Here is a 13,527-nt window from a genome sequence, read left to right as displayed (position 1 = left end):
CAGTGCTTTGATGCTACATCATGACCAACTGGCCCAGTGCTTTGATGCTACATCATGACCAACTGGCCCGGTGCTTTGATGCTATATCATGACCAACTGGCCCAGTGCTTTGATGCTACATCATGACCAACTGGCCCGGTGCTTTGATGCTATATCCTGACTAACTGGTCCAGTGCTTTGATGCTACATCATGACCAACTGGCCCGGTGCTTTGGTGTTGTATTCTGACGGTTCATGTCCCAAAGTGGGCACACAATATAAGAGAGGTATATTGAGCCATTATGTGTTGTGATGTACTGTGATCCAGGGTTGTGTGGTGTGCTGCAGGGTGGTGTGGTGTGCTGCAGGGTGGTGTGGTGTGCTGCAGGGTGGTGTGGTGTGCTGCAGGGTGGTGTGGTGTGCTGCAGGGTGGTGTGGTGTGCTGCAGGGTGGTGTGGTGTGCTGCAGGGTGGTGTGGTGTGGTGTGCTGCAGGGTGATGTGGTGTGGTGTGCTGCAGGGTGATGTGGTGTGGTGTGCTGCAGGGTGGTGTGATGTGGTGTGCTGCAGGGTGGTGTGGTGTGGTGCAGGGTGGTGTGGTGTGATGTGGTGTGCTGCAGGGTGGTGTGGTGTGGTGCAGGGTGGTGTGGTGTGGTGTGCTGCAGGGTGGTGTGATGTGCTGCAGGGTGGTGTGGTGTGGTGCAGGGTGGTGTGTGGTGTGCTGCAGGGTGGTGTGGTGTGATGTGGTGTGCTGCAGGGTGGTGTGGTGTGGTGCAGGGTGGTGTGGTGTGGTGTGCTGCAGGGTGGTGTGATGTGCTGCAGGGTGGTGTGGTGTGGTGCAGGGTGGTGTGTGGTGTGCTGCAGGGTGGTGTGGTGTGCTGCAGGGTGGTGTGATGTGCTGCAGTGATGTGCTGTGGTCATCCTGTCTGGGTTGGTGCCCCCCCCCCCTTGGGTTGTGCCGTGGCGGAGGTCTTTGTGGGCTATACGTAAGTTGGTAAGTTGGTGGTTGAAGATATCCCTCTAGTGGTGTGGGGGCTGTGCTTTGGCAAAGTGGGTGGGGTTATATCCTTCCTGTTTGGCCCTGTCCGGGGGTGTCCTCGGAGTGGGCCACAGTGTCTCCTGACCCCTCCTGTCTCAGCCTCCAGTATTTATGCTGCAGTAGTTTATGTGTCGGGGGGCTAGGGTCAGTTTGTTATATCTGGAGTACTTCTCCTGTCCTATTCGGTGTCCTGTGTGAATCTAAGTGTGCGTTCTCTAATTCTCTCCTTCTCTCTTTCTCTCTCTCGGAGGACCTGAGCCCTAGGACCATGCCCCAGGACTACCTGACATGATGACTCCTTGCTGTCCCCAGTCCACCTGGCTGTGCTGCTGCTCCAGTTTCAACTGTTCTGCCTTATTATTATTCGACCATGCTGGTAATTTATGAACATTTGAACATCTTGGCCATGTTCTGTTATAATCTCCACCCGGCACAGCCAGAAGAGGACTGGCCACCCCACATAGCCTGGTTCCTCTCTAGGTTTCTTCCTAGGTTTTGGCCTTTCTAGGGAGTTTTTCCTAGCCACCGTGCTTCTACACCTGCATTGCTTGCTGTTTGGGGTTTTAGGCTGGGTTTCTGTACAGCACTTTGAGATATCAGCTGATGTACGAAGGGCTATATAAATACATTTGATTTTGATTTGATTTGTGGTGTGCTGCAGGGTGGTGTGATGTGGTGCAGGGTGGTGTGATGTGGTGTGTTGCAGGGTGGTGTGGTGTGATGTGCTGCAGGGTGGTGTGGTGTGGTGCAGGGTGGTGTGATGTGGTGTGTTGCAGGGTGGTGTGGTGTGATGTGGTGTGCTGCAGGGTGGTGTGGTGTGCTGCAGGGTGGTGTGATGTGCTGCAGGGTGGTGTGGTGTGGTGCAGGGTGGTGTGTGGTGTGCTGCAGGGTGGTGTGGTGTGCTGCAGGGTGGTGTGGTGTGCTGCAGGGTGGTGTGGTGTGCTGCAGGGTGGTGTGGTGTGATGTGGTGTGCTGCATGGTGGTGTGGTGTGGTGCAGGGTGGTGTGGTGTGCTGCAGGGTGGTGTGGCGTGCTGTGGTGTGCTGCAGGGTGGTGTGGTGTGCTGCAGGGTGGTGTGGTGTGATGCGGTGTGCTGCAGGGTGGTGTGGTGTGCTGCAGGGTGGTGTGGTGTGATGCGGTGTGCTGCAGGGTGGTGTGGTGTGCTGCAGGGTGGTGTGGTGTGCTGCAGGGTGGTGTGGTGTGCTGTGGTGTGCTGCAGGGTGGTGTGGTGTGCTGCAGGGTGGTGTGGTGTGCTGTGGTGTGCTGTGGTGTGCTGCAGGGTGGTGTGGTGTGCTGCAGGGTGGTGTGGTGTGCTGTGGTGTGCTGCAGGGTGGTGTGGTGTGCTGTGGTGTGCTGCAGGGTGGTGTGGTGTGCTGCAGGGTGGTGTGCTGCAGGGTGGTGTGCTGCAGGGTGGTGTGGTGTGGTGTGCTGCAGGGTGGTGTGGTGTGCTGCAGGGTGGTGTGGTGTGATGTGCTGCAGGGTGGTGTGGTGTGCTGCAGGGTGGTGTGGTGTGCTGCAGGGTGGTGTGGTGTGCTGCAGGGTGGTGTGGTGTGGTGCGCTGCAGGGTGGTGTGGTGTGCTGCAGGGTGGTGTGGTGTGGTGCAGGGTGGTGTGGTGTGCTGCAGGGTGGTGTGCTGTGGTGTGGTGTGCTGCAGGGTGGTGTGCTGCAGGGTGGTGTGGTGTGATGCGGTGTGCTGCAGGGTGGTGCGGTGTGCTGAAGGGTGGTGTGGTGTGCTGCAGGGTGGTGTGGTGTGCTGTGGTGTGCTGCAGGGTGGTGTGGTGTGCTGCAGGGTGGTGTGGTGTGCTGTGGTGTGCTGCAGGGTGGTGTGGTGTGCTGTGGTGTGCTGCAGGGTGGTGTGGTGTGCTGCAGGGTGGTGTGCTGTGGTGTGCTGCAGGGTGGTGTGGTGTGCTGTGGTGTGCTGCAGGGTGGTGTGGTGTGCTGCAGGGTGGTGTGGTGTGCTGCAGGGTGGTGTGGTGTGCTGTGGTGTGCTGCAGGGTGGTGTGGTGTGCTGCAGGGTGGTGTGCTGTGGTGTGGTGTGCTGCAGGGTGGTGTGCTGCAGGGTGGTGTGCTGCAGGGTGGTGTGGTGTGATGCGGTGTGCTGCAGGGTGGTGCGGTGTGCTGAAGGGTGGTGTGGTGTGCTGCAGGGTGGTGTGGTGTGCTGTGGTGTGCTGCAGGGTGGTGTGGTGTGCTGCAGGGTGGTGTGGTGTGCTGTGGTGTGCTGCAGGGTGGTGTGGTGTACTGTGGTGTGCTGCAGGGTGGTGTGGTGTGCTGCAGGGTGGTGTGCTGTGGTGTGCTGCAGGGTGGTGTGGTGTGCTGTGGTGTGCTGCAGGGTGGTGTGGTGTGCTGCAGGGTGGTGTGGTGTGCTGCAGGGTGGTGTGGTGTGCTGCAGGGTGGTGTGGTGTGCTGCAGGGTGGTGTGGTGTGATGTGGTGTGCTGCAGGGTGGTGTGGTGTGCTGTGGTGTGCTGCAGGGTGGTGTGGTGTGCTGCAGGGTGGTGTTCTGCAGGGTGGTGTGGTGTGATGTGGTGTGCTGCAGGGTGGTGTGGTGTGCTGCAGGGTGGTGTGGTGTGCTGCAGGGTGGTGTGCTGTGGTGTGCTGCAGGGTGGTGTGGTGTGCTGCAGGGTGGTGTGGTGTGCTGTGGTGTGCTGCAGGGTGGTGTGCTGCAGGGTGGTGTGGTGTGATGTGGTGTGCTGCAGGGTGGTGTTGTGTGGTGCAGAGTGGTGTGGTGTGCTGCAGGGTTGTGTGGTGTGCTGCAGGGTGGTGTGGTGCGATGTGGTGTGCTGCAGGGTGGTGTGGTGTGCTGTGGTGTGCTGCAGGGTGGTGTGGTGTGCTGCAGGGTGGTGTGCTGCAGGGTGGTGTGGTGTGCTGCAGGGTGGTGTGCTGCAGGGTGGTGTGGTGTGATGTGGTGTGCTGCAGGGTGGTGTGGTGTGCTGTGGTGTGCTGCAGGGTGGTGTGGTGTGCTGCAGGGTGGTGTGCTGCAGGGTGGTGTGGTGTGATGTGGTGTGCTGCAGGGTGGTGTGGTGTGCTGCAGGGTGGTGTGGTGTGGTTTTGAGAACCAGTAGTTCTTACTAGATTGAGAAGTGCAAGGCAGTCATCAATACGTTCAATGACTTGAAATAACCTGTAAAAACACAGAGAGAGAAAGACGTGACCATCAGAGCATCTCTGAATGGTCAGACATGATACTCTTTAACTCTTTAACAGCAGTCAGTCCTTCCTTCCTTCCTTCCTTCCTTCCTTCCTACCTTCCTTCCTTTAAGTTATCACAGATCTCAAATAAAATAACATTTTATTAGTCACATGCGCCGAATACAACAGGTGTAGTAGACCTCACCGTGAAAATGCTTACTGACGAGCCCCTAACCAACAACACAGTTTAAAAAAAAATACAGATAAGAATAAGAGATAAAAGTAACAAGTAATTAAAGAGCACCAGTGAAAAATAACAATCTATACAGGGGGGTGCCGGTACAGAGTCAATGTGGAGACTATATACAGGGGGTACCGATACAGAGTCAATGTGCAGGGGCACCGGTTAGTTGAGTTAGTATGTACATGTAGCTAGAGTTATTAAAGTGACTATGCATAGATGACAACAGAGAGTGGCAGTGGTGTGGAGAGGGGGCAGTACAAATAGTCTGGAGAGCCATTTGACTAGATGTTCAGTAGTCTTATGGCTTGGGGGTAGAAGCAGTTTAGAAGCCTCTTGGACCCAGACTTGGCGCCCCGGTACCGCTTGCCGTGCGGTGACAGAGAACAGTCTATGGCTAGGGTGGCTGGAGTCTGACAACTTTTAGAGCCTTCCTCTCACACCGCCTGGTATAGAGGTCCTGGATGGCAGGAAGCTTGCCCCCAGTGATGTACTGGGCTGTTCACACTACCCTCGGTAGTGCCTTGCGGTCGGAGGTCGAGCAGTTGCCATACCAGGCGGCGATGCAACCAGTCAGGAAGCTCTCGATGGTGCAGCTGTAGAACCTTTTGAGGATCTGAGAACCCATGCCAAATATTTTCAGTCTTCTGAAGGGGAATAGGTTTTGTCATGCCCTCTTCACAACTGTCTTGGTGTGCTTGGACCATGTTAGTTTGTTGGTGATGTGGACACCAAGGAACTTGAAGCTCTCAACCTGCTCCACTGCAGCCTCGTCAATGAGAATGGGGGGTGTGCTCGGTCCTCCTTTTCCTGTAGTCCACAATCATTTCCTTTGTCTTGATCACATGGAGGGAGAGGTTGTTGTCCTGGCACCACACGGCCAGGCCTCTGGTCTCCTGCCTATAGGCTGTCTTGTCGTTGTCGGTGATCTGGCCTACCACTTGTGTCATCTGCAAATTTAATGATATTGTTGGAGTCGTGCCTGGCCGTGCAGTCATGAGTGAATAGGGAGTACAGGAAGGGGCTGAGCATGCACCCCTGAGGGGCCCCTGTGTTGAAATTCAGCATGGCGGATGTGTTGTTGCCTACCCTTACCACCTGGGGGTGGCCCGTCAGGAAGTCCAGGATCCAGTTGCAGGGGGAGGTGTTTAATCTCAGGGTCCTTATTGATGTAGCTTATTGATGAGCTTTAAGGACACTATGGTGTTGAACGCTGAGCTGTAGTCAATGAATAGCATTCTCACATAGGTGTTCCTTTTGTCCAGGTGTGAAAGGGCAGTGTGGAGTGCAATAGAGATTGCATCATCTGTGGATCTGTTGGAGCGGTATGAAAATTGGAGTGGGTCTAGGGTTTCTGGTATAATGGTGTTATTGTGAGCCATTACCAGCCTTTCAAAGCACTTCATGGCTACGGACGTGAGTGCTACAGGTTGGTAGTCATTTAGGCAGGTTACCTTAGTGTTCTTGGGCACAGGCACTATGGTGGTCTGCTTAAAACGTGTTGGTATTACAAACTCGGACAGGGAGAGGTTGAAAATATCAGAGAAGACACTTGATAGTTGGTCAGCGCATGCTCACAGTACACGTCCTGGTAATCCGTCTGGCCCTGCGTCCTTGTGAATGTTGACCTGTCTAAAGGTCTTACTCACATCGGTTGCGGAGAGCGTGATCACACAATCGTCCGGTACAGCTGGTGCTCTCATGCATGTTTCAGTGTTATTTGCCTCGAAGCGAGCATAGAAGTAGTTTAGCTCATCTGGTAGGCTCTTGTCACTGGGCAGCTCTCGGCTGTGCTTCCCTTTGTAGTCTGTAATAGTTTACAAGCCCTGCCACATCCGACGAGTGTCGGAGCTAGTATGATTTGATCTTAGTCCTGTATTGACGCTTTGCCTGTTTGATGGTTCGTCAGAGGGCATAGCGGGATTTCTTATAAGCTTCCGGGTTAGAGTCCCGCTCCTTGAAAGCGGCAGCTCTAGCCTTTAGCTCAGTGCGGATGCTGCCTGTAATCCATGGTTTCTGGTTGGGGTATGTACGTGCAGTCACTGTGGGGACGACGTCATCGATGCTTTATTGACGAAGCCAATGACTGATGTGGTGTATTCCTCAATGTCATCGGAAGAATCCCAGAACATATTCCAGTCTGTGCTAGCAAAACAGTCCTGTAGTTTAGCACCTGCTTCATCTGACCACTTTTTTATTGATCTAGTCACTGGTGATTCCTGCTTTAATTTTTGCTTGTAAGCAGGAATCAGGAGGATATAATTATGGTCAGATTTGCAAAATGGAAGGCGAGGGAGAGCTCTGTATGCGTCTCTGTGTGTGGAGTAGAGGTGGTCCATACACATTTAACATGCTGATAGAAATTTGGTAAAACGGATTTAAGTTTCCCTGCATTAAAGTCCCCTGCTACTAGGAGCGCCGCCTCTGGGTGAACGTTTTCTTGTTTGCTTATGGCGGAATACTGCTCATTCAATGTTGTCTTAGTGCCAACCTCACCACTGTTCTATCCTGCCGGTACAGCGTATAACCAGCCAGCTGTATGTTGATATTGTCGTCGTTCAGCCACGACTCCATGAAGAATAAGATGTTACCATTTTTAATGTCCCGATGGTAGTTTAATCTTCCACGTAACTCGTCGATTTTATTGTCCAAAGATTGCACGTTTGCTAGCAGAATTGAGGGAAGTGGGGTTTTATTCGCCCGCATTCAAATTCTCAGGAGGCAGCCCGCTCTCCGGCCCCTCTTTACGCAGATCATGGGGGTCGTGGCCTGTTCCCGAAGGAGCCGTATATCCTCCGCCTCGTCAGAGTTGTGAAAGAAGAAAAATTATTCTGCTAGTCCGTGGTGAGTAATCGCATTCCTGATGTCTAGAAGTTATTTTCAGTCATAAGAGATGGTAGCGGCAACATTATGCACAAAATAAAAATATTTTTAAAAAAAAAACTAAGTTACAAACAAAAAAAAACAGTTGGGGGGGACGTAAAACATCTGCCTTCTGCTCCAGCGCCATCTTACTTTATCCAATCTAAATGAGTTTGACTAGTTTTGTGCTAACCTTGTGTAACAGTAGAACTTTATACCGTCCCCTCGCCCCCATACCCGGGCGCGAACCAGGGACCCTCTGCACACATCGACAACAGTCACCCTCGAAGCATCGTTACCCATCGCTCCACAAAAGCCACGGCCCTTGCAGAGCAAGGGGAACTACTACTTCAAGGTCTCAGAGCAAGTGACGTCACCGATTGAAACGCTATTTAGCGCGCAGCACCGCTAACTAAGCTAGCCGTTTCACATCCGTTACACTTGCTTACACCTATCCAATCAATATAGGCTAACTTTGTGCTTACCTCAAGAAAACAAGAAACAAAAGGTTTATTTGAACAGGGCATATGATAATCATGACCTATGACCTTACCTGATATGAGCAGCCCATGCTACGGTCACTATGAGGAAGGTCATCAGGTACACAGCTATCTTAGTGGTGAGCAGAACCTGCAGACTCTCCTTCAATTCCTACCAGACAGACAGAGATACTTTTTATTCAAGAGTTTCATCAGATGTTTCTGTATCAATTTTCAGAATATATTATTGGTCATATTCTATATATGTTATCACGTTATTAGCCTACATATATATTATAGCGTAACTAACCAGGTTTACCTACCTCGTTATCTTGGACCTTTGTATGTGCAACAGGTAATATCTGCAAATACATAGATAACATCAAATCTAATTGTATTTGTCACATGCTTCGTACACAACAGTGAAATACGTACATACGGGTAATTTTCCAACAATGCAGAGTTAAAGATAAACATTAAAATAAAAATGTTTTTAAATAGTCCAACGGTGATTAGCTTGTTGCTCCATTTCAATAAATATCGAGGGTCTTATTCAGGTGACATGATGATCGACGCTTGGCTGCCGCTTGACAAATAATAACAATCAAATCAAGCTAGCTAGACTATTACCCGCACGTACCAAGATCAGAGTGGGCACATTCTCTATATAACGCAACATGTCGTGACAAAACCATCAGTATAGTTGAAAATGCGATAGAAACACATTTCATTGACATGGGAATCGAAACGCAAAAGTTATGTGCACTACGTCATCACGCACACGCTTTTAATTCACAACAGGTCAATTTGATGGAAACATCTCTGGTGGGAAAATGTTCATTGTTTTTATGCGTATTTTTGAATATTCGCATGAAAATCTGTCACCAATTGGATGGAAACATGGCTAATGGCTGCCATGTTCACCCTATTTTGGATATTTGAGGGTTTAGGAGTTGACATAGCCCCTCTTGTAATTGATTTGATATCGATAGTTAATAGACTGCTACCAAGCTAGAAATGCACATTATGTCCACAGAGTTTATTAAAAGGTCCCTGCCTCTCCCTACCTACCATAACAGTGGCTATGATTGAGATGAGCGCGTCACTGTATGCCAGCAGCCGGTGGGAAGACTGCGTACTACTGTGTCCATCCCTCTCCGACGGTGTAACACTCTCCATGAACGAAGAGCCATGACTTCTTAATATCCTCTTCTTCTCCATCTCCTCGTCAACGTGATGCTCTATGATCTCGGTGTCGCCGTTTTCTCCCATTTTATCCGGTAACAGTACGATTCAAGTGACAAACGGGGTGGACGGGCGGCGGAGCTGCAAACATCCGAGCACGGGATCTTTGTTTGCAAATAAGAATGACAGCTGAGCTGAGTGAGATCGTGAAGATACCGGAAGAGCCCGTTTAATGGAAAGGCAGCCTTGGGAAGTACTGCGCAGATGCATGATTTGAGATAAACGAATCCTCAAATCAGAACTCTTCAAGGAAGTGATTAACCTAACGTAGCTGGCAGGAAGTGACAAAAACACTCCGCATGTGCGTTGGCCAAAAGGCTACTACATAATTTAAAGATAAAAATGTGTATGAAATAAACAATATGCTTATGCGTACGTTATAGACGTGCTTCAAACCGCCAGACATGTAGTCTATTCATCCTTTTGAGCCCATCATTTTGGGTGCGTTCCAGGTGATCTTTATTGCAGTCAAACTGCAGAAGACCAGATCACACAAAAACGTCTAAGGAACCAAACACCACATTAGCTTATGACAGAGCATTTTCTTCTGAGATATGACCAATGACTTAGTGATGAATGGTCAGTGATGACCTCACTAGTCCAGGTGTGTGTGTGTCAAATGGCGCTCTATATACACGTGTTTAGCAGATGTTATTGCGGTGGTAGCAAAATGCGTTCGAGCAATCCTTTTGACTAGAGCCTTGTAGGACCTAGTTGACCTTTAGTAATTAAATATCTAGTTTTCACGTCAGACACTCACATCTCCTTAGTTTTTCTCCTGTCTGATGTGACAGTTTCCTGTCTTTAAGAGGTTAAAAAAAACCTCTCTCACAGAGAGCTGTATGTCAGTGTAGAGAAACACACTGTAACATATACACAACCAAGATAACAGAGATGACAGTGTTTGTCAGGGGATTCTGAAGTCCAAGAGGTTGAAACAAACCTTTCTGACGATTCGGCAACATATGTCAATACGAAGACCAACGAGCAGAAAACCGACAAGTGGCCCCAAAAATCCATTTCTTTATATGTTGTAACATCCGATATGTTGGTGTTGTGTTTTCACATTGCTACAGGTAAAAAAAAAAGAAATGTATTGAGATAATTGATTTTACCTTATTATTCAATATATTCTGACTTGTATCAAGTTTTTAAGAATGAAATAAAAACATATATATCAGTGGTGTGTATTTGTGGATGCCAAGCTTCTCCAAATATTTGACCAATGCATTTAAAAATATATATATATTTATTTTTATCTTAAGTCTCTTGTGTTTTCATAATTTTTAGTCAATTAGCAAGTGGCTGAATCTCACCAGAGAAAGGGAAACAGCGCCCCCTCTGTCTCGGTATGTGTAGCTCATGTATCTGATGCTGTCTGGACAGGGAAACAGCGCCCCCTCTGTCTCGGTATGTGTAGACCATGTATCTGATGCTGTCTGGACAGGGAAACAGCGCCCCCTCTGTCTCGGTATGTGTAGCTCATGTATCTGATGCTGTCTGGACCAAAAGAGTAGGACATGTTGCCGCAGTAGCATTTGATTGATTGATTGTCCCTTTCGTAAGCCATGGATGGAGATGTGGATTTGACTTAATTCTCTGTACAGGCCAATGATTATGACGTTCATGCAATTTGATAATGTAGTGCCACTAGCCTGAGACGATTGAAGTTCAATATGTAACCTAGTAGTCGCACGTTAAACTAGCTAACTTAGCTGGTTCATTGTTGCCCATGCCAGGAAATTAGGCTACTAAGCATTTTAGTTAGTTTGTTTTCAGTGTATTAAACTAAGCCTTGTTGATTTGATGATGTTTAAGTTGAAATGGTGCTAATTAAACCCAACTCAAACAAGTACATGTATTTTTTCTGGAGGGGGGGGTTAAGTGAAATCAACTCAGAACTAGTCATTTTTACTTCATTATCTCAATACAATATTAACATTTTAGATAAGATTGACATTTCTTGCAGCGTAGTAATGCTTCATCTGTGTTTTTGGAAACTGGCCTTGTGTCTTGTTGAAGTCAGTAACTCCACTCCAACCATGTAACTAACAGTTAGACCGTCCCCTCGCCCATACCCGGGCGCGAACCAGGGACCCTCTGCACACAGTCACCCACAGTCACCCACGAAGCATCGTTACCCATCGCTCCACAAAAGTCGCGGCCCTTGCAGAGCAAAGGGGAACCACTACTTCAAGGTCTCAGAGCAAGTGACGTCACCGATTGAAACGCTATTTAGCGCTGCACCACCGCTAACTAAGCTAGCCGTTTCACATCCGTTACACATGTTCAGTGATGCAGGGTCTGAGTCCCAAATGACACCCTATTCCCTATACACTCCATTTGACCAGAACACTATGAGACCCGGGTCAGAAGTAATGCGCTCCATAGGGAATAGGGTGCCATTTGGGTTGAACAGAATCATACATTTAAAGGCGTTCGGCGGATTCTGCATTCACGGTAAACGGTGAATACGTCAGCTCAATCGGAAGTTGTATTTAAATGGCAATTACGGATTGAATCGAGCTGAACATCCACAATACAGATTGAATCGAGCTGAACATCCACAATACAGATTGAATAGAGCTGAACATCCACAATACATATTGAATAGAGCTGAACATCCACAATACAGACTGAATAGAGCTGAACATCCACAATACAGATTGAATAGAGCTGAACATCCACAATACAGACTGAATAGAGCTGAACATCCACAATACAGACTGAATAGAGCTGAACATCCACAATACAGATTGAATCGAGCTGAACATCCACAATACATATTGAATAGAGCTGAACATCCACAATACAGACTGAATAGAGCTGAACATCCACAATACAGATTGAATAGAGCTGAACATCCACAATACAGACTGAATAGAGCTGAACATCCACAATACAGATTGAATCGAGCTGAACATCCACAATACAGACTGAATAGAGCTGAACATCCACAATACAGATTGAATAGAGCACTTACTCTTTGTTTGAACTCATAGAAAAACATTGAAAACATCCAGGAATGGCAGTCAAACATAGTGATGAAGAGGATCGAGGAGCAGTTTCAAATGGAGATGCAGGTCTACACACAGGATGAGATCTTCTTTGAAACGTTGAATCCAGAGGAGGAAACCCCAGACTGCTCCGGTTACGACACCAGGAGCAAATACCCTGAGCTGCTCAAGGCATACTATGAGGTAGAATGCACTGCCAACTGGGCACAGACGTCAATTCAAACGTCTATTCCACGTTGGTTCAACGTCATTTCCTCGAAATGAGGTGGAAACAACGTCGATTCAACCAGTGTGTGAGTTTCAACTTGGAGATATAAAGTACACTAGCTACGTGCAGAAGGATATATACCAGGATGAAAATCATGCAGCATCTAACAGTTATTGCGCCAACTCCAGTTAATCTGACTGGATAAATAGAAAAACGGTTTAATGTCCAGAATTTCACAGTATCCCTTTAACTTTAGTGGTTAAAATACCCATCGTCACAAATTAACCCCTAACATCCCCAACAACTGATTGCTAGCTCTAAAGTTAACACGCTAGTTCTGACAATCTTGGTTAACCCAGAACTAAAAGTCTCACGTAATTGGTCAACTGCTCAATGACGTTCTGAGTCCAAACGCGTTAAGAGAAGCGATGCAGTGATCGAGGCGCTCCATCATCTCTCTTTATAAATTACGGGACATTTACGAGCCGAATGACCCCTACTCCTTCCCGAAATACAAAAACAAATGCTAACATCTGTGAAATCGGGATTTGTCTAAATAACCAGTGATAAAAAAAACAAGCACTGGAACTATTGCTGCTCGTTGTCCAATAGTATAAAGACAGACCTATGGTACCATTCATGTTTACGTAGTCTGGCCACGAGAGATTAGCCCCGACAAAACAGAGAATTGTCAGTCGTCACTCCAGGTCTCACTTAAACTTTATTTTCCTCTCCCCTCCCGTCTACCTCTCTCTCAGATCGTGGTGCAGCGACTGGCGGACCAGGTGCCCATGCTGATCCGTTACTTCATCCTGAAGGAGTCAGCCAGGATCCTTTGCAGTAAAATGTTGGGCCTGCTGAACAGCGATGACTTGGACGAGATGCTGACGGAGGAATCAGAGATTGGCCGAAGAAGATCAGCCTTACGGTCCCGTGTGGAGCGTCTTGGACTGGCCAATGACAAGATCAGTAGCCTATGAGAACAGAGTGGGTTTTTGACAATGCCAAAAATCTGAGATTTTGTCACAAAATATTAGTTTAAGTATAATCTGATTCAATTTTACACAAAAATGTTTTGATGTCATTCCTATTTTACAAATGGTCTACAGACAGGCAAAATACACTGTTTTATTTGAAGAGGCAGTAATGGCCTAATGCAATGTCTTTAAATAATAATAATGATGATGATGATGATGACGACAAAGCTATATCTTGTCTATTCCTATTCAACAGAAATGTGAGTAAAATGATTCCCTAGTCTCAAAATGTTTCCAGATCAAAAACTCATGAATTGTGAATAATAACCTCATTAAAAAAGGTAGGGGCAGCTTCA

General features: G+C 48.2%; 2 protein-coding genes across 4 annotated transcripts in view; one reads left to right on the top strand and one right to left on the bottom strand.

Annotated features, from left to right (window-relative positions):
* tmem175 (transmembrane protein 175) overlaps positions 1–13,072 on the bottom strand; it is a 27,929-nt gene extending 14,857 nt beyond the window's left edge. Inside the window, exons 1-4 of one of the 3 annotated variants that reach the window (XM_036936506.1) lie at positions 12,942–13,072; positions 8,048–8,086; positions 7,799–7,896; positions 4,083–4,134 (exon numbers count right to left, since the gene is read on the bottom strand). In XM_036936506.1, the coding sequence (XP_036792401.1) occupies positions 4,083–4,134; positions 7,799–7,842 (96 nt within the window). In that variant the 5' untranslated portion in view covers positions 7,843–7,896; positions 8,048–8,086; positions 12,942–13,072. Of the gene's footprint in view, positions 1–4,082; positions 4,135–7,798; positions 7,897–8,047; positions 8,087–8,364; positions 8,490–8,795; positions 9,176–12,941 lie in introns of those variants that run through there. The other 2 variants (XM_036936504.1, XM_036936505.1) reach the window with 2 other exon arrangements.
* LOC118937419 (interferon-induced GTP-binding protein MxB-like) lies at positions 11,917–13,527 on the top strand. The gene is made up of 2 exons (XM_036936507.1): positions 11,917–12,169; positions 12,953–13,527. The coding sequence occupies exons 1-2, from the start codon at positions 12,014–12,016 to the stop codon at positions 13,172–13,174; spliced, it is 378 nt and encodes a 125-aa protein (XP_036792402.1). The 5' UTR covers positions 11,917–12,013; the 3' UTR covers positions 13,175–13,527.

Source organism: Oncorhynchus mykiss, chromosome 11, assembly GCF_013265735.2.
Source record: "Oncorhynchus mykiss isolate Arlee chromosome 11, USDA_OmykA_1.1, whole genome shotgun sequence".
NCBI classification, from domain to species: Eukaryota; Metazoa; Chordata; class Actinopteri; order Salmoniformes; family Salmonidae; genus Oncorhynchus; species Oncorhynchus mykiss.
This window is presented reverse-complemented; position numbering and strand designations above follow the sequence as displayed.